The following is a 20482-nucleotide window of genomic DNA, read 5'->3' as shown; positions in this document are numbered from 1 at the left end:
CTTTCTTTCTTTCTTTCTTTCTTTCTTTCTTTCTTTCTTTCTTTCTTATCTATCTGCCTGTCTATCTATCTATCTATCAAGATCTATCTCTCTATTCCTCTATCAATATCTATCTCAAAATGTATGAACACTTTTAAGACATGTATGGATAGAATCAGGGACCAAATCAGTGATTTCATTGTATAGAAAACTCCCAGATGAAGAAGCTATTTCTACTACATTCTCTGCAATTAATTAACTGAATATTAAAGCTTTACCTGGGGCACTGAGTGATCGTAACATCCCTAGGATCATGCAACATGTATGTGTCAGACATGGCACCTGAACCCAGGTCTTCCTGGCTCCAGGGAGAGCTCTCTTTCCATTCTTCCATGATGACTTCCATTAATATGGAATTCTAACACTGCATCTGATGGAGAAACTATTTATTGAGCTCCATTTTTTGATTAGGAAATTATCATACTCACCATTGGATGATCCAATACTGCCATTTACATTCCACCCGAATTAGATTACTTACTGTTCCCTATAGGAAACAGTACATACTACCTAGTTCACAAAAACACAGGATTCCAGATATGGAAGAAGCTACTCTAAATTATAGCTAGTAAAGAAATGCCTTCTATAGTATACTCAAAATTAGTCTATCCAACCTTTGCTTAAAGACTTTCAATGAGAGGGAACTCACTACCTGGGTTCCTGGCAATACATTCTTTTTTTTCTACTTCTTAACATCAACTCACATTCTTTATGCTTAAAATGTTCTTTCCCTTCTCCACCTATTGATCATGGAGGCACTTTATATGCAACCCAACTAAATTGTCACCTCTTCCAAAAAACTCTCTCTGGCCCACACCATTCAAAAATGGCCATCCTAAGCAAGCGTCGTGGTGCTTACCTGTAGTCCCTGCTACCAGGGACTCATTGAATACATGAACTTGGGAATTCTGAGTTGTACTAGGATTAAAGTCAATCAAATTCCACACTAAGTCTGACAGCAGTAAGATGAAGCCCTGGGAGCAAGAGGCTATTAGGCTACCTATGGTGGGGTAAATGGCCCAAGTCAAAACCAGAACTGGACAAAACTTCTCTACCAATCAACAGTGGGATCTAGCCTATGAATATCCCTTGTACTTCCAGCCTGAGTAAAATTTGTTGTTCAGTTGTTTCAGTCATGTCTGACTCCTCATGACCCCATTTGGGATATTCTTTTTTTAAATTTTATTTTTTAGAAAAAAAATTTTTCCATGGTTACATGATTCATGCTCTTACTCTCTCCCCCCCCAACACCTCCCCTCCATAGCCGATGCACATTTCCACTGGTTTCTTCATGTGTCATCAATCAAGACCTATTTCCATATTATTGATAATTGTTCTAGGGTGGCCATTTAGAGTCTACATCCATTTGGGATATTCTTGGCAAAGATAAAGGAGTGGTTTGCCTTTTCCTTCTCCACCTCATTTCACAGATGAGAAAACTGAGGCAAACTGGGTTAAGTATCTTGTCCAGGGTCACACAGCTAGTAAATGTCAAGGTTTATAGCCCCAAAATGTTTCAAAACATTTGTGTTCTTTATGAAACCCAAAGCAAAGGGGACTTTAGAGAAGGAAGCATCTGGACTGGACTTAGATCCCTGAGATATTAGGACCATTTAAATAGGATGTGTATATACATATATATGTGTGTGTGCATATGTGTGTGTGTTTGAGAAATTAGTAATGCATCCCATTTTTCAGATGAAAAAACTGAGATGCAGAAAGGTAAATTGACTTGCCCTTTCAAGGTCATTCTTATAAATAGTGAGTGGCAAAGGAAAAGGTTGAAGCCTAGATATTCTTGCTCACTGCCTAATACTCATTTTACCACACAGCTACCTTTCACAATTGCCCCCAAATATATTGAAGACTCAAGATCAAATACATTTTCACACCATTTTAGACTGGTTTAAAAAAGGAAGGCTGTTTTGTTTGTGCCTCAGAACTGCTATTCATCTTGGGTTTTTTTTTTTTTTTTGCACTAGCTCAAAGATACAAAGATGTCAGGTTGATAACTAAGTAATTTAAACAGCAAACCAGAGAAATCTCAGTGGAATTGAGTGTGTGATCCAGGAAAAAAAGAGCTATGTGTGTTTTGACTATTTAATGAGCTTTAAAAAGTAATTACTGGTGACCAATGTTTGCTGTAATATTTTGGCAGTTAGTTAAGAGAAGCAGCCATATCTAGTGGAGTGAGCCCCAGACTAAGACATAGGATCCTGGGTTTGATTCTTATTTGCCTTGACTGAGTCTCTTCTCTTTTCTGGGTCCCAGTTTTCTTATATGAAAAATGGAGGAGAGGGGTCATTAGATCTACTCTAAGATGTCTTCCAATTCTAACATTCTACAGTGATTTTATTATTTAGAGATTTACAAATGGTATCTGAGTGGGCTCAACAAAACTTCCACTACAGATTTTGCAGGCATGAAATTTGAAGGATTCAAAGCTGTCCTTATGAATTATACCTGTAGCTTCCCAAAATTTGTTCCTAGAAGAGACGGCTATATTTAAGTTGTCCAACAGTTAAAAATCAAACCAACTCAACAGACATTTATTAAGTACTTTCTGCATTTAAGGCACTGGGTAACACAGCACTACGCAATGGTAGAAAGAGAACTTGCCATGCAATTAGGAAGACCTAGCTGGGGTCAAGATGGCCCCCATCCCTGACACATACTGGCTGTGTGATCCTGGGTAAGTTCACTACCTTCTCAGTGCTGCTCCAGGAAGCTCTCTAAGTTGGAAAGCAGGTGGAGATCTGAATTGGTAGAAGAAACTTTCACATCAGGAATTCTCTCCATTAAAGATGTCACAGATCTTTTTCCAGAATTAAAATGTCCAAGCTCCTATGCTGAACACTGGTAATACCAAATGAAAAACAACTCCTCAAAGAGCTTATATTTGACTAGGTTGCAACTTGATTCTGTTTGAGAAATTTCTCTTTGAGATAAAGTTGCATTATATCTTGATGCTGAGCGGGCAGGCAGCTAGTTGGCTCAATGGATAGGAGAGCCAGGTTCAAATCTGGCCTCAGACATTTCCTAGCTGTGTGACCCTGGGCAAGTCACTTAACCCCCATTACCTAGCCCTTACTGCTCTTTTGCCTTAGAACTGATACATAGTATTGATTCTAAGAGGGAAGGGAAAGGTTTTTTAAAAAATTACTGATGTTGATTATGAGGGGCAGACAGATGCTGGCAAGAGCATCTGAATGAAGGATGGACGGGAGTGGGGAGGGTAAACCTTTTAAATTCTTTAATTCATTTTCTTTATTAGTTCAGCTGTGAAATAGTGTTTCAGTGTATTAAATTTCCATTTCTGAAGCCAGCGGTATGAAATATTTCTCTTTCTCTTGAAGCTGATGACCAAGCACCCAGGTAAACGTCTGGGATGTGGACCTGAAGGTGAACGAGATATTAAGGAACATGCATTTTTCCGGTATATTGACTGGGAGAAACTTGAACGCAAGGAGATTCAGCCCCCATACAAGCCAAAGGCTGTAAGTCAACTATTTGCATTTTTTTCTCTCTCCCTCTCTTTCTCCCCTCCTTTTTCTGTCGTCTCCTTCTCTCTCTTCTCCTTTTCTCCACACCTCACTTCCCTCTTCTTTCTTTTGCTCTTTCCTTCTCTCTCTCACCCTCTGACACCCCTCTCTCTCCTGCTTAGAGTATGTGTACTTTCGTCACTGAGACATAGACATGTATATACTTTTGTAGTTCTTTATGTGTCTACATAGGCTTAAATACCAAAAAAATATGGATGCCTGAAAAATATGCACATACCCACAGATTTAAAACTCTAACTCTCCACATAGACCATTTGCCCTTTAGAGTTATAAGAAATGTATTAGGGCTATTGAGTTTTGATTTTACGGTTATAATTATAATAAATGTCTTAGGTGAAAATTTTTGGAGATTGGTTGGTTCTTCATCAAGCCAAATAGTTCTGCTCTCCTTGTGGGCTGTGATGAAGAATCTAATTTCACCTGGGTTCTTTCCTTTGGTTTGATTATGTCACTTTCTCTTCATACTGGTGTTGAAAAGGTCACATTGTTTATCTCAACCATATTTAAATTTAATTCAGAAACATGCCCGCTGTCTGAGTCAGTAATTCGAGGTAATTCTCTGATCCACTTCTCTGCCCAAGGTGAAACACAGGACAAATAGGAGTTGGAATAGTTTATGAATGTTAGTCATCCCCCTCAAGGGTCTTGGCTGTGGGATTAGCTTTGACAATTTTTCTTTTATAATTTAAGAACTTAAGTTGCACAGTTCTCTAAGGGGTGTGATGTGTGTGTGTGTGTGTGTGTGTGTGTGTGTGTGTGTGTGTGCACATGAGGATATGTTCTTGCATACTTATAAATTTTTCCCCCTGTGCTTGAAAGGATTTGTCATAGTAAAGGACCCAACAGGGAAGAACAAATAACCCTCTGATTAATTAAGGTTGTGTTCGTACCTCCATTAGGAAGGCTAATTCTTAGAGGTCAGAGGTCATGGAGTTTCCAAACTGTAAAGAAGGGACTTTAGATCTCATTTAATACAACCCTGTATTTCATAATAAAAAAGCATCTGAAGTCCTTAGAAGACCTGCGCAGCTAGTCAGTGGCAAAACTGGCATTAAACCCAAGTTTCTTAACTTTGTCTAATATTTTTTTTAGTTTAAATGGGACTCTATGACTTAATTAGCAGTTTCATTGTGTAGAAATAATTTGATCTTAGGTTATAAGATTTAAACATCATAGAATTACATATAGAAACTTGGAAAATCTAAGGTAGTCTAGTTCATTCAATGTAAGAATCTCTTCTATTACAATCATGACAACTTCAATTTGAATATCTATTGTCAGGAAGCTCACTACTTTGAAGAGTAGCTTGTTGCACTAATGGATATGTCTAATTGGTAGAGGCTCAGCTTCATTCGTGCTAAAATTAAATCTCAAACTTTGTATGCTTTGAAGACAAATAGAATACCTACTTCACAATGGATTTGGGTTGCCATTCAGATGCTTCCAATACTTCATAACTCCATTTGGGGTTTTCTTGCCAAGATAATGGAGTGTATTGCCATTTCCTTCTCTAGGTCATTTTATAGATGAGGAAACTGAGACAAACAGGGTTAAGTGACTTGCCCAAGGTCACACAGTTATTAAGTATCTGAGGCCAGATTTGAATTTAGGAAGATAAGTCTTCCTGATGCCAGAACTGGCACTCTATCCACTGTAATGACCTAGCTGCCATGTCTTCCATAGTAACAGCCCTTGAAATATCTGAAGTCAACAGTTATATCCCAAATAAATCTACTCTTCCTAGGAAAAAACCTATATCTAAGTCCCTCAAATATTTTAATAGGACAGAATTTCAAACCTATAAGGATTTCTCAATACTAACAGGTGTGCCTGAAAAAATAAGGAAGGTCTCCCCAGCTGTTGCTATCCTTGTGACAGTCATCATTGCTTAACCCTTTGCTGAGATATTTGTCTCCAAGAGCTCAGACAGTTTACAACACAGCCCACTGCCCTCGAGTTTTCTTGGTGACACATACAACCCAAGGGTATAGAAATATAAACATGAATGGAAAGCCTCTCAGCTAATCACACTTCCCAGAGAGCATAGGCTCTTCCATAACCTGGTTGACTTGGCTCATCTTCTTTCCCTGCTATCAATACCCATCACTTAACAACTAAGCATGAGAATCAATTTAATGAATCCCAGCTGAGAGGTCTGGACTTACCTGCTTTTACAAACTAATAGACAGAGAGAGAGAAGCTGGGGTCTTTATTATGATTCCTGGAAGCAGCTGATACCTTCCCACCTCCACAGCCTCGATGTCTCTTGGAATGAAGGAACCTTTCACCAATTTGTAAACATCCATCTTAAAGTTTTCCAAAACTGGAAATAATATTCCAAATGTACTCTGCCCTGGGCAAAATATAATAGGCCTATTATCTCCCCCTGATCTTCTATCAATACAAACTAAAATTTTCCTGATATTTTTAGCAACTGTACCATTCTTTTAGCTCCTATTAAGTTCAGATTGAGTAAAAGTCACAAGACTTTCTTTTCCTATAAACTGCTCTTCAGCCAGATATCTCTGATCCTATTCTTGTTATTTAATTTTTTTAAAACTTAAATGCAGTATTTTACTTACAAGTATTTTCAGTGTTATGAATGATCTTCCCTAAATGAAAAGATTTCTAGCATGGGCCTAACTAAGTTCAGGGAGAAACATCGCTGGAAAGTTGGATACCAAGTGATGGTTGTTGGTTTTTTTCAAACATGCCAACTCATGAGGATTATGACCCTCTCAAAGATGGTCAACTAAAGCAATAGGATCAAACTCAAATAGAGATAGGGACCATTAATCCCAAAAAAGGATCCCTGCAAGGCCATATGTTGACTTAGATTTAAAATGTAAAATTATCTCTATTTTATTATATTTTATTTAATCAGTTAAATGTTGTCCAATTAACTCTTAATATGGTTCAGGTAGCAGTTGGGAGTGATGCAGACATGCTGCCCACTGGTCATGTGTAGGATGCCTCTGGACAAAAGCATGGAAAGTTTTCAGTCTGAGTCAGTAGATGGATTATTTACATGGACACCATCACAAGTCCTTGAAGTATAGTGGAGACAGGTCCAGACTTGGAGTCAGGAAGACCTGGGTTCATATTCTATCTCAGACACTAGCTGTTGTCAAGACAGTCCTTTTTGCCTCAGTTTCTTCATCAGTAAAATGACTTGATGTCCTTCAAGTTTCCTTTCAACTCTAAATCTACATATCAATGATCCTAAATATTAAAAAATACATTTCACTTCCTCATTTGGATTCATTATTCCTTCCCATTGAGATTTTATTTTATTCAATCATTTAACATATTGGCTATCTCTCTTATCTTTGCATCATCTCCATATTTGGTCATCAATCTATCCATATCTTCATCCTAATCTCTGGAATATTTTTCATGAGTATGAAAAACATTTTGTATACTTACACATACACATATCCTATACATAATATTTCAAAAATCTCAGTGAAGTTTTAATCTATTAAAGCTTGAAATTGCACTAAGACTTTTAAGTATGTATATGTGGATGCATATGTGTAGATATTCACATTTGTGTATATGTTATATGTTTTGCTACATAATATGTACTTTTCTAACCGCAATAGCTTCATTATATAGGTAATACAGATATAACTATCCCCTTCTTTACATATGAAGAATACAAGAAATTAAATGACTTGACTCTGGTCAGGTAGCCAGTCAGAGGCAGAACGAGGACCCCAATAGCTCCCAGTTCCAAGACAGAAGGTCATAGATCGTCTGGAGCTGGAAGCCACTTTAGAAGTGATCTCATCCAGCTCCCTAATCTGACAATTGAAGAAGCTGAGGCCCAAAGCGGTTAAGTGTCTTGTGCAAGGGTGCATTGGTTAACAAGTGGCAAATCTGGGATTGACAAGTCACAGGACTATAGAGGAAACATGAACCCCAAAAAGGATAGAAGCCATTATTCAAAATGTTGGATAAAACTGAGCCCTAAGGCCCTCCACTAGAGGCTCACCTCTGTGTTGACCAGCCCTTTGAGACTTTGGTTATTCAGTCATCTCAAGGTCCAACTCACAATACTATTATCAAAGTCATATTTCTCCATTGTACACAGATCTCATAAGGGCCTTTGTTAAATGCCTTGCTGAAGTTAATTAACTGACTGATATAACAACTCTAATAAATGCAAAAGGGCTTAGTTCAGACCAATTACCATGTGTACAACACTTCCAAAGATCTTCAGGCTTCTCAGGGTGGGTGTTCATTCCTTCTGCCGATGCACATGACAACTTGATCATGCGAGGTGGAGTTGCTCTGAATTTCATAGCTCAACTGGCAGAGATGCTATCTGTCCTTGGGCCTCTACCCCAAACCTTTTCAGCTTGATTAGGTCCTTCCAACTGATATTCCCTGACATCACCCTTGAAATACCAGCCATGTAAATAGGACCCTGGTTAATTAAAATGATATTTCATCTTCTCTCCTGTACCTTCACATCCCAAATGATTGGTACCTCTAGAAAAAAAAAAACAGAAAGATATCATATAACAGAAAACACCAGATCAGAAGGCCTGGGTTTGAATCCCAGCTCTTGTACTTGGTAGCTACAAGACTTTCAGCATTAAATACCTTCTCACCCATCAGGAGATCCGTTTCCAACTCTAAAAAGATGGAAGTGGGCCTTGGTGATTTCTAAAGTCTCATTAAAAATTTTAAAACCATTCCTAAGTCTTGGGAGCAGGGAGATTTAGCCCTTTATGATAATCTGCAGACTCCTGGATGATCCAATGACATTATTATACTGGCATGAAAAGGATTCCATCTCATACCTGGGATATGTCGTGTGCTATGCCCTTTAACTGGGTAGATGTGAAGCATCCTATGTAACTTCTTCCAACAACCAGGTCTCTGAACAACAGTCACGCTGCATACTGTGCTTCAGGCATGGATCCCTGAAGTGCCACATGGAGGAAAGGTGGGAAAAATGTCTCCTTGCTGAGAAATCCACTTAAAATTGGCTCCTAAGTTGTTTGAGAAAAGGCTTGACATGAAGCCTGATTAACAAAAAATAAGTTCAAGGTGGGATAGCTGGATGGCTCATTGGACTGAGTCAGGCCCAGAGATAGGAGGCCCTGAATCTGACCTCAGATACTTCTTAGCTGTGTGATCCTGGGCAAGTCTCTTAACCCTTACTACTCTTCTGCCTTGGAACCAAGACACAATGCTAATTCTAAGTCAGAAGATAAGGGTTCAAAAAAAAGGAGGCTCAATAATTAGGAAGTCTTAGACCCTGGGAGGAAAAAAAGGGTCTCTCCCTTTGGGAGAAGATTTCCAAGCTTTCTGAGCAATATAAGAGGACACCCAACCCCCCAGCCACAATTCAAAGTTTTGTTTCTGTCATTCTGTTATTCAGTCATGTCTGACTCTTCATAACCCCATGTGCCATAACAAGCCAGGCCCTTCTTTCCTTCACTATCTCTTGAAGTTTGTTCAAATTCACCTTCATGATTTCTATGGCATTGTCTATCCATCTCAAGCTCTGCCATCCCCTTCTCCTTCTGTCTTCAATCTTTCCGAACATCAGGGTCTTTTCCAATAAGTCCTGTCTTCTCCTAGCTGCAAATGTGGTTGTTGTACCATATTCCACAATGATTGCTGTAAACTAGACAAGGAAGTCTCCTCAAAGATGGAATTCTTAGGAGAAATGCCCTCCTGTCCTCTTGCTCCTTGGAGTTAGAGATGATGCTCAGCTCCTCGCGAGTTACTTATTCTGCAGTAGACAGTAGACAGAAGAAATGAAACAGTGATATCAGAATAGCATTACGATTTAAAAGCACTTTATAAATAATGTTTTTATTTGCATTATTTGACCCTCACAGCAAGTAGGTATGTACTATATCATTCCCATTTTACAGATAAGGAAACTGAGGCAATCATAGTGACTTAGATGATTTTTCCAAAGTCACACACAACTACTAAGTGCCTGAGGTAGTAGTCAAACTCAGTATGCCAGTATTTACTAGCATTATAAACTGTCATCATAAACTACTACTATATGCTGGCTACTGTGCTTGGTTTTGGAGACAGAAAGATAAAATGAGCTGTCGTCCCTGACTTTAAGGAGACTCTAAGTCTAGGAGATCCTGGTACAAAAGTCAAGATTTAAGATGTTAAGCATAAATGGGAGACATCAGGCATTCAAGGTTGGGAAGGGAAGGACCGTTTCCAGTGGGAACTCTCAGGCTTATGATAGCTTTTACTCCATGGGCATAGACTTTGAGAACTCAAGGTCCTCGTCTTTCTACTGTGTGCCATTGAAGAAAAAGTTCAGTCTTCAGACTTTAGACACTACCAGTAGTATAGGATCTTCTCCTCTGAGTATAAATTTACCACAAGGGAACAATTTCAGTTGTGGCATTCTGTGTTCTGTGTGCTGAGATATTTATTTGATTCTAAGACCCTTTCTCCCAGGCACTGAGGTGTTTCATTCAGAGTGATGGCCTTAGAGTCACTAAGTCTTAATTTCAAGTCCTGCTGCTAACACATACAAGCTGTTTGACCCTGAGAAAGTCACTTTAACGCTTGATACCTAGGCAAATCTGGCCTCAGACGCTACCTTTGTGACCCTGGGCAAGTCACTTAACCTGATTTGCCTAAGTTTCCTCAATCTATAAAATGAGCTGGGGAAGGAAATAACAAACCACTTCAATATTTTTGCCAAGAAACAGCCCCTCAAAAAATGAGGTCATGAAGCATCAGACACAACTGAACCACCACCACCGCCACCACATCAAGCAACCCTCCTGTAAGTTGCAGAATAGTTATAGTTCTGTCTTGGTAGATACTTTCCCCACCATGATTTCCCTCTGGCAGTTAAATGACAAGCACACACACTCACACACACATTCCACAGCTTGGAATTCCTATTGCGACCCACCCACCCCTAGGGTAGCACCATCTGGCCTCCCTCCTCCCACCTCTGTTCTCTTATCTACCTGTTGTATATGCCATGGGTTTCCGGTGGCTTATGGTAAAGCAGAAGCACAAGAATATGTTACATAAAGGATATTAAAAGGAATAAATTCATCTGTCAGGACTTATTGATTCATGGATGCTATTAAACCAAGTGTTGTAATAGAAAAATCAAGTAGCAATAACAGAATAATATTCAAAGAGCAATAAAGCGTGCTATTATTGTATACTCAGGAAAATAATTTCAAAAAAGGATTCTAAAGGTTGTTTTCAGCCCTCTCTATTCCAGAGGCAAATGGCTCCTCCGAGGTCTTTGTTTGAAATCACACAGAAATATAGCATAGCTGTAGTGTTGTTGAGCAAGCCCCTCGAGAGTACCCCGATCTTCATGGGCACCAGAGGGATACGGGATCCATACTTAGGAAAGGGGCACTCTCTTTGGAAAGATTTCCAAACTGGTCTTCAAAGAATGCCAAAGCTCCATGGGATAAAAGAACCCAAAAAGGGAATAGCAACCTTGACAACCAGCAAGCTATACATGAAGGGAATGTAAATTATAGTCCTATCAGGTGGTAGAGTTTCTTTGGAATCATAGAATATAAAAATGTTAGAGCTAAAAGACTGTTAGAACATAAAATTTCAGAGGTGGCAAGGCACCTAGCCACTGTGTAAGGTTCTGAAATACACACACACACACTGCTCTTGCCCCTCAAGGGGTTTACATCTTGCTCAGAAGAGACGGCATGTCTTAATAAGCATAAAAATCTTGGAGAGAACGCACCAACAATTCAGGCAGGGTGGAAAGGGAGAGGGAAATAAGAGAAAGTTTCACCAAGGAAGTGGAAGCTGAGTTGAGTCTTTAAAGAAAGAAAAAGTCTTCTGAGAAGCAAAGAAAGATGCTGTTAGCGTGCATATATGGAGAATGGCTTTTAGGAATGCTTAGAGATAAGAGATGGATCACATTGGGGTGGCAGCTCATAGTCCAGAATGAATTAAATGTAGACTTTGTTTTAAAAAGACCCTTTTCAGTCCCTGATATATATCAGGGACTGAAAAGGGTAAATGAAATCCAAATTGTACCAAGCCAAGGAGTTTGAGAAACAACATACTGCAGCAGATAAAGGGCCAGGTTTGGAGTCAGGAAGCCCTGAATTCAAGTCCTGCCTTCACATGCAATAATGGAGAATCTTGGACATCTTATTTAACTACTTAGTGGCTCTTGGTAATCCTTCTTAGAACATAAATCCCAGAACCAACACTTGCCATTATGCATCAGTGGAGAGAATTCCTTTTCTCCACCTACTTACTGGAAATTCACCATACCCATAAAATCCTAGGTTTAGATGTTTTTTAAAAGGAGTATGGCAGCAATAGGGTACCCAACATAGGTGCCACAAAAAATAAGGGTCAGAAAAAGAGCAGAGGAGCAACATGGATCAGTGTGTACTCTTTCAAAATATTTTGGCAACTGAGCGGAGAATGAATTAGAGAAAGAAGAGGAAGCAAGGAGACCAGTTAAAGAACAATAGATCAGGTATGAAGTGACAACATTCTGAACTAGGGTGCTGACTATGCAAGTGGAGAAGAGGTAATGGATACCAAGAGATTCTGTGAAGATTGGATCAACAAAACTTAGCAACTGGTAGGATATGTGGATTAAAGGAAGGTGAGGAGTCGAGGATGATGCCATAAAAAAAACTGGTGACTAAAAGAATGGTGGTTACCTTCAAAGAAAATTTAAAAGTTTGGAGAAGAGATGGATTAAGGTAGAAAAATAAAACGTTCCATTTTAGATATGTTGAATTTGAGATGGCTATGAACATTTTAAACCCTTACCTTCCATCTTAGAATCAATACTATATACTAGTTCTAAGGCAGAAGAGTGGGAAGGGCTAGGCAATGGGTGTAAAGTGACTTGCCCAGAGTCACACAGCTAAGAAGTGTCTCAGGTCAGATGTAAACACAGGAACTCACATCTCTAGACCTGGCCCTCAATCCACTGAGCCATCTTGCTGCCCCTGGCATTAGTAGTTAAATCCCAAGATGATGGTAGATAAAGCTCATAAAATATTAGGGCAGGAAAGGACTTTAGAACACAAAACTTCAAATTGGAAAGGGCCTTAGAAAATAGTTAGAACCATCAGAAACTTTAGAGGTATTCTAATCTTACTTCATCATTTTACAAAGAAGAAATTGGAGTTCAAAAAGTGGAAGTGACTTGCTTAAGGTCTCACCAAGATGGCAATGCAGAGAAACAGTTGTAGATTCAGGTAATAAGGTCATTGTTATTCTTGACTGTGTCCTGCATCTCACTCTTACATATATAAATTCCTCTTGGGTCTGTCTTTTATCTTCTGTTTTTTGGCTTCTTTTCTTTCTCCTCCAATTCCAGATTTTCCAAGTGCTCAGCCTTCATCCAAAGGGTTATGTACTAGGCATCCTTCATCTGAAGGGCTCTGATATGTCCAAAATGTTTTCCGAAGACACTTCTCACTCTATGCAATGTGTCCTTGCATCCTGATGAATGTCCTTTTCAATCTGAGGCCTTGAAATGGGAAGCAAGCTTTATCGATTCTCTCCTAATGGTTTGCCTTGGGAAATCTTTCAGTAACAGTCAAGGGAGAGCAATCTGTGCAACTGAATCAGTTCAGGTTTCTGGTGCCTGCAGATTTTGCTCAGAAAATATATTGCCCTCTCCAATCCATGGTAACAAACCCACGTGGGAGCTACCAGGGTCAGTGCTTCTGCCCCAGGACATACCCAAGTGTGGGATTGGGATGGGAGAAGGTGGATAGTTACCAAGAGAAAGGGACCCCTAAAGAGTGCCAAAGGGAACAAAAGAACCCAATCCACCTTGGTCAAATTATATCTGAAAACACATCCAGTTTTAGGAACCACATTTTGGAAGTAAACATTAACAAGCTAAAGGGCTCCAGGGAAGAGTGAAAGGCAAGGGGAGGGGAGTTAAAGTTGTTTTATTTGAGGATTGATTGAAGGAACAAAGACATTTAGCCTGGATATGACAAGTTTTGGGGATGGGTTGAAGATCACCGTCTCCGGATATTTGGAAGAGGGCCGTATGTCTGATGATCCAATTGAATGAATGGAAGTTTCAGGGAAGCATATTTAGGCTCCATAAAAACTAGAATGTTTTAGTACTTAGAACTATCTGACTCTAGAAGGTACTGTCTCATCAAATAGAAAGTTCCCTGTAACAGGAGAGTTTCGAGGAATCCTAGGTGACTAGTTGTTGTGGGTATTGTATAGAGATTTCTGCTTTTAGTCATAGATAACCTCTGAAGTCATTTCCTTCTTTGAGATTGTATGATTCTGGGCAATCATGTTTAGTCTGGAAAGAGTGATAAAGATTCAATACAGATCTTAAGACTATGGAAGATAAATTGCAAGAGAAGGTAGCTATTTGCTACTGTCCTAGATGCTGTCCTAGAGTGAATATAAGCTGACAATGAAAGAAGGGTTTTGTGGGAAAATAACCCTTAGGAACATTTTTGCTTGGATTTCTAAAGTCAACTGAGTGTTACTGGACCTGGAGTTATGAAGACCTGAGTTCAAATCCTGCCTCAATGATTCATTGACTGTATGACTTTGGGCAAATCCCTTATCCTCTCTCAGTCAATGTGTCCTCGTCTGTAAGTTGGGGATAATAATAGCACCTACCTTCCAGGGTTTTGTGAAATAAAATATTTGTAAAGCATTTCACAGACTTTAAAGTACTATGTAGATTCTAATTATTATTATTAAATTCATAACCTTGTTATGGAAATTATATTCCAAAGTTTGGGTTCCTCAATTATATCATTTTAAATTTAAACAGGGAGGCAAACCTTGGCAGAAATAATATTGATTCGGTAATCAGGTGACCTGAATTTTACCTTTCTCCCTGTCACTAATTTTGTATGACCTTAGGAAAGTCACTTCTCTTTAGGCTTCAGTGTCCTCACTGGTTAAAAAAAAAAAAAAAAAAAGAGCAGGGTTTAACTCCCTTTCAGCTGTAGCATTCTATGGTCTATGTTTTAAGATTCTTTTCACTTCTGACATTTTATGTTCTTTGTTCTGAGACCAAGCTCTAATGCTCTGTGATTATCAGCTTTTATTTAAACCTTCCTTGTGTCCACTACCACCAGCCTCTTCAGGTGACTGTTAGGACCGAATGAACTAACTAGTGGACAAAAAGCACTCAGTCTTGATAAAGTATTACATGAATGTTGGTTCTTTTTGTATACTGGTTTATTTATTTCTACGTCTGGAGAAATAATTCAAGGACCAAGTGATAAGGAGGGTGGGGGAATCCTTTCACTTCTGAATTCCAAAAACAGAGCATTCATGGAAAATTAGGTCAGATGCTTTAGATGATTTTTCGAATCTTGAGGAAATTTAAGCAAAAAGCTGTGAGATAGCCGCCAAAATTAAAATCACACTTTTATTGCTGTGGTCATCATTGTTGTTCAGTTGTTTTCAATCATGTCCAACTCTTTGTGCCTATATTTGGGGTTTTCTTGGCAAAGATACTGGAGGGGTTTGCCATTTCCTTCTCCAGCTCATTTTTCAGATGAGGAAAATGAGGCAAACCTAAGTTACAGAATTCACTTAAGGCAAATAGCATAACTAATAAGTATCTGGGGCAGAATTTGAACTCGGGTCTTCCTGACTTCACATCCAACATTCTATTCAGCTCCCCACTTATCTGTGCTCACAATTGTAAGTCTCCCCTCTCCCATTACTTCATATTTATTTATATGTATTTTGACTTTTCTTTTATATGTTCTCTCTCCTGATTACAAGTAGGTTTTTGTTTTGTTTTTTTTTTTTAAACCCTTGTACTTCGGTGTATTGTCTTATAGATGGAAGATTGGTAAGGGTGGGCAATGGGGGTCAAGTGACTTGCCCAGGGTCACACAGCTGGGAAGTGGCTGAGGCCGGGTTTGAACCTAGGACCTCCTGCCTCTAGGCCTGACTCTCACTCCACTGAGCTGCCCAGCTGCCCCCTTGCAAGTAGGTTTTTTTTAAGGGAAAGGACTATTGCACAGTGCCTGGCACACAGGAGGGACTTAAGAATTGCAAGTTGATTGATATTATTATGCCCAGTAGCAGCTTGAAGTCTAGCTAAGGAGAGAGGACATAGATGTAGGAAAATAGACATATTTGAATTTCTCAGGCATTTCCCCAGGGCTTCTCTCAATAATGAGTAACCTATGCATCTCTCTGAATGATATTCTCCCTGACTGAAAATGGCAGCAGGTCTGTCACTGGGGCCTGGAAGCTTCATGGTTAAGAAAGTTCAGCTTGGTATAGTAGAAAGATTATTGGCCTCAGAATCAAAAGACCTGCATTCCAGTCCAACCTTCCACTTCTAACTGGCTAGAACTTGATTCCTCTGAGCTGAGAGATCTTCTTCTCTCATCTTAAACTATTTCCCCTAAAGGAATATGAAAAAAAAGACACTTTGCAAACCAGAGAACCCTGTATGTACCTTATTGTTATTATCATTCTCTTGAAGTCCACAGGCATATATTAAGGTCCTTTTTTGGGCAAAACCCTATACTACGTAAGCATGAGAGAAAGAGAGAAGGTAAAAATGTTTAGGTAAGAGATGATCCTTGCCCCTTTGAGCCTAATTGGTCCCAAGAAGGTCTCTGCCATGCCATGCAGTTTCTTTTATTTCCACCAGGAGGATAAGGCTAACTTCACTCCCCAACTTTGTACCTATGGTCCCATTACCAGAAAACAGCATTTAAAAATTTTACTGTTTTTCAGCCAGTCAGTCAACAAGAATTTATTTAGTCCTTATCATGTGTCAAGCTTTGCATTAAGTGCTGGGAATGGTAATACAAGCAGAGAGAAAGACTGTCTCTGCCCTCAAGAAACATATTCTTTTTTTTTTTTTAAACTCTTACCTTCCATCTTGGAGTCAATACTGTGTATTGGCTCCAAGGTAGAAGAGTGGTAAGGGGAGGCAATGGGGGTCAAGTGACTTGCCCAGGGTCACACAGCTGGGAAGTGTCTGAGGCCAGATTTGAACCTAGAACCTCCCGTCTCTAGGCTGGCTCTCAATCCACTGAGCTACCCAGCTGCCCCCTAAGAAACATATTCTAATGGGAAGAGATTACACATAAAAGGGAGCTGAAAAAGTAGGGAGAGAGATGAGGAAGATACCCTCTGCAAGGATATGGTAAACTAAGTCCTATGGAGATGTCAGGAGAGCAGACTAGACTCCTCTTTAAAATAGAGACCACACAATCAGAAGGAGAGGTCTCAGAGACGAGGCAGGAGATGGAGGGAGGTTTCAAATGGCGAAGTAATTCAAGGAACAGAGTGAGCTTCCAGAATGAGGATGTTTCTGTGGCATGAGAAATAACCTATTCCCAGGTAGTCCTTCATGCCCACCATCAGTGAAGTATGGATCCGGATTGGTTTCCAAGGATTAAGAATGATCATAAGATCTTATATTTAGCATCAAAAGGGACTTTGCTTGTACTACTCATTTTCCAGATGAGGAAACTGAGGTCCAAAGGGATTCAGTGACTTACCAAGGTCTCAAACTAAAGTTCTTTAACTCCATGTCCAGTGATTCTTTCCACTTTGTTAACCAGTCACACCCTTGGTTTGCCTTCCTTGTGATTAATAGTCGAAATTCCCAAAATGGCCCAGTGGAATTAAGGGGTCAGTCTGTGGCAGGGTTTAAGTTGTTGCTCTGAGGCCAAGATTCAGAATGTTCACTTTGTTTTTAGCAAGTATTTAATATACCCATTTGAAGAATGAGTGGATAAATTGGCATAGAGTGGAGTATTTTTCTTCCTGTGAAGTTAACTGGTCAAAAAGGGAATTGAACCCTGAAACTTGTCTTTTTAAATGCTGTGTTCCAATTCCTGAGCAACCGATCCAGAAACACTTCTGGATAAACTCTTCTGAAGCTGACAATTTCATTTTCCCTACAAATTTGTTAGAGGCACTGGTAGGAAAACTTAATCAATAACAAATGATAATACTGATGGTAACTGACATTTATATAGCACTTTATGGTGTGCAAAGTGTTTTCCATAGATTATCTCATTTGAACTGAATTTCCGCAAATATATCTGGAAAGGACCTCAGAGATGACTTAGTCCAACCCCCTTAGTTTACAACAAGGAAGCTGAGGCATTTGATCCTCACAATCACCCTGTAAAGTAAGAAGGCAATGAAATCATTCAGTTCAATTCAACCAAGAAAATAATGAACTCCTAGATGCAGAATATTGTGCTAGGTTAAATGGTAATTTGAGGCATGTTCTGCCTTCCCTACCATTTAGCAGCAAACACTCTCTAAGTGGGCCACTTAGTGGTAACCCACCAGAAGGATGCCCATGCAAAAAATCATGTTTCTGAGACCAAATTTATTGATGTGAAATTTTTGGGGTACAGTCAGTTGACTTATAGGCTCTTATCAAAGTATAGGAATACAGCAACTGAAAAATGAGCACTTATAGAAAAGGAGGTTCAGAGGGAAACAGATTAACAGAACAAGTTTGAAAGCAGCATGTTAAATTTATTATATACTTTAAAAAACAAGCTGTATGTAATGCAGATTTATTGTTCCATATGTAATCCTTCTTTCTGATCTAGTTTATATGCTGGAATGTTCTTTTTCGTATTCATTAAATTCGAAATTTTTTAAATTAAGGAATAACTTCCATCTGAAACCCTTTAAAAGGTGAATAAAACCTTAAACAGGTTTTCATGCCCACTGCTCATCTGGCAGGTACAAGTGTCAACATTTAGGACATACTCCTATGGAAAAAAATGGCACCCAAGGTGAGGGCAAAGGAAGTTTTCTTGTTCCTTCCTTATATAGCTAAGAAACCTCAAATCCCAACATGGAGAGGTATATGTGGTCATTTTAACAAAGGTTCATAGACTATATCCATCTGCCCTGACTTTCTGCCAGTCCCCATAGTTTTCCTCACTCCCCTGGACCTAACTGTATTGTTTCTGATGAAGAAAATGGTCATCTTCGCTGCTTCCGTGTTTGTTCTTTGTAAAGAGAAAGTGATTAGGTGGTTGAAACACTCAATAGTTTGAAATAAGGGAACAGGGTACTGGAAGGCTGACAAAGCAATGATCTTCTTCCCCATTTACTTTTAATACTATCCTTAATTAAATGTCATGTTCATGGCCCACGTAGATCACCGAATCATATTGCATTACTCACATCACTCTGGGGGCCCTAGTGATGAATTGCTCCAAAAAAAAAAATAAAATAAAATAAGGCTCTTCATGAGTCTCAGATTTGCAGTAATTCTGTTATTTGAAAACATTGTTTATCTATCTCAGGCCAAAAGCTTCAACTCAGATTTTAATGAGATGAAATTCTGTTAGTATAACATTCTGTGCCAAATCAAATTGCCCTTTAAACTCTGTGAGCAGCAGCTCTGCTTGGATGAGTGTGTTTGATGTGATGATGTTTCCCAATCAGAGATAAAAAGTGGAGCCTTTGTCTGTTTCTGCCCCAAATCCAAACTCTAGCTTTAAACAATGGGTTTAACTTTAGGGCAATAGGTTTTACTTAAATATAAATTCAAGTGTTCTTCCATTTCTACCTTCGTTCCCTGCCAAAATAACACTTATGCGCCAGGTTTCACTAGATGAGCAGTTTTATGAGTATAGGGACTCAATACATAGATCATCGCCTCTCCAGCCTTAGTAGTAATTAGGATATCTATCTGACCGCAATAACTCACCAACTGGCAGCCAGTTGATGATGATGCTCTCTACCTTCATCTAGGATGGCATTCAGATGACAGAGACCTAAGCCACTGCCAGACCCGCTTCTTGAAGTCTTTCCAGCTGGGAAGAACTGGGCAGACATTGTGGTTGGCTGGAATTTTTTTTTTAGAATTCAGGGTTCATCTCCACACCACAGTGAGGCAGTAGAGAATGCCTGGGTTCATGGTGAAAGGGAGAAGGTACCATATAATTGCAGAAGAATAAATGTGGACCTGGTCTTTTTAAAAAAGAGATCCTATAAACTAAACTACAAAGTTCAGTTTTGATCCCAAATTAAATTCTGGATTTAATAATTAAATTAGTTAAAGAGTATATAATGAACAGCTAGGAAAGAAAGCAATGACTACAACCAGTATGGTTTATCAGGACCAATGGGTGGGGATGGAGAGCAGCCAAACCTCATTTCCTTCTCTGACAGATCTATTAGACCTGATAGGTTAAGATAATGCTATTACCATAGTCTGTCTAGATTTTGGTCAAATATTTTACAAAGCCTCTCATGCCAACTCTTATGAAGAAAAAAATAACAAAGAGATATGGGCTATCTTATAATATAATTAGGTAGGTTAGGTGTTGATTGAATGACCCAACCTAAACTGAAATTGAATCCATGTCAGATGGAAGAAGGTCTTTTTTGGATGCCTTATGGATATGTACTCTTGGCCATGTGTTATTTGATAGTTTTCATAAATGCCTGCAATAAAGGTATAGGTGCCATTGTTTATCAAGTTTGCAGGTGGCACAAAACTATAAAGATGGCAGAGTTAGGATCTCAAAATATTTTTACAAGCAAGAAAACAAGGTCAGATTTAATAGAAAAAATCTGATCTTACACAGATTCAAGGAAATCTTCACAAGTGGGAGATAAGTGAAACATGGCCAATAGTAGTTGATCAGAAAAAAAAAATATCTGGGGATTTTAATGGACTTCAAGCTCAATGAGTCAACAATGTGAAATGATAGCCAAAAAAGATAATTCAAGCTTAGGCTAATGAGAGGCAAATCATCTGGGATTCAGAAGGTTTCTTGTCATGTTCCTGTCCGGTTAGGACCACTTTGGAAGTATTATGTTTAATTCTGGATGCCACGTTTTAGGAAAGACATTTATAAGAAAGGAATAATCAGTACTATAACCTCATGATC

General features: G+C 39.0%; 1 protein-coding gene across 2 annotated transcripts in view; it reads left to right on the top strand.

Annotated features, from left to right (window-relative positions):
* PRKCB (protein kinase C beta) overlaps window positions 1-20482 on the top strand; it is a 707688-nt gene that overhangs the window by 610820 nt on the left and 76386 nt on the right. For both annotated transcript variants that reach the window (XM_044658176.1, XM_044658168.1), the window contains exon 16: window positions 3396-3536. In XM_044658176.1, coding sequence (XP_044514111.1) covers window positions 3396-3536 — 141 coding nt within the window. The remainder of the gene's footprint in view (window positions 1-3395; window positions 3537-20482) is intronic.

Source organism: Gracilinanus agilis, chromosome 1 (genome assembly GCF_016433145.1).
Source record: "Gracilinanus agilis isolate LMUSP501 chromosome 1, AgileGrace, whole genome shotgun sequence".
Classification (NCBI taxonomy): domain Eukaryota; kingdom Metazoa; phylum Chordata; class Mammalia; order Didelphimorphia; family Didelphidae; genus Gracilinanus; species Gracilinanus agilis.
The sequence above is the reverse complement of the archived record's forward strand: the minus strand, read 5'-3'. Positions and strand labels throughout refer to the sequence as shown.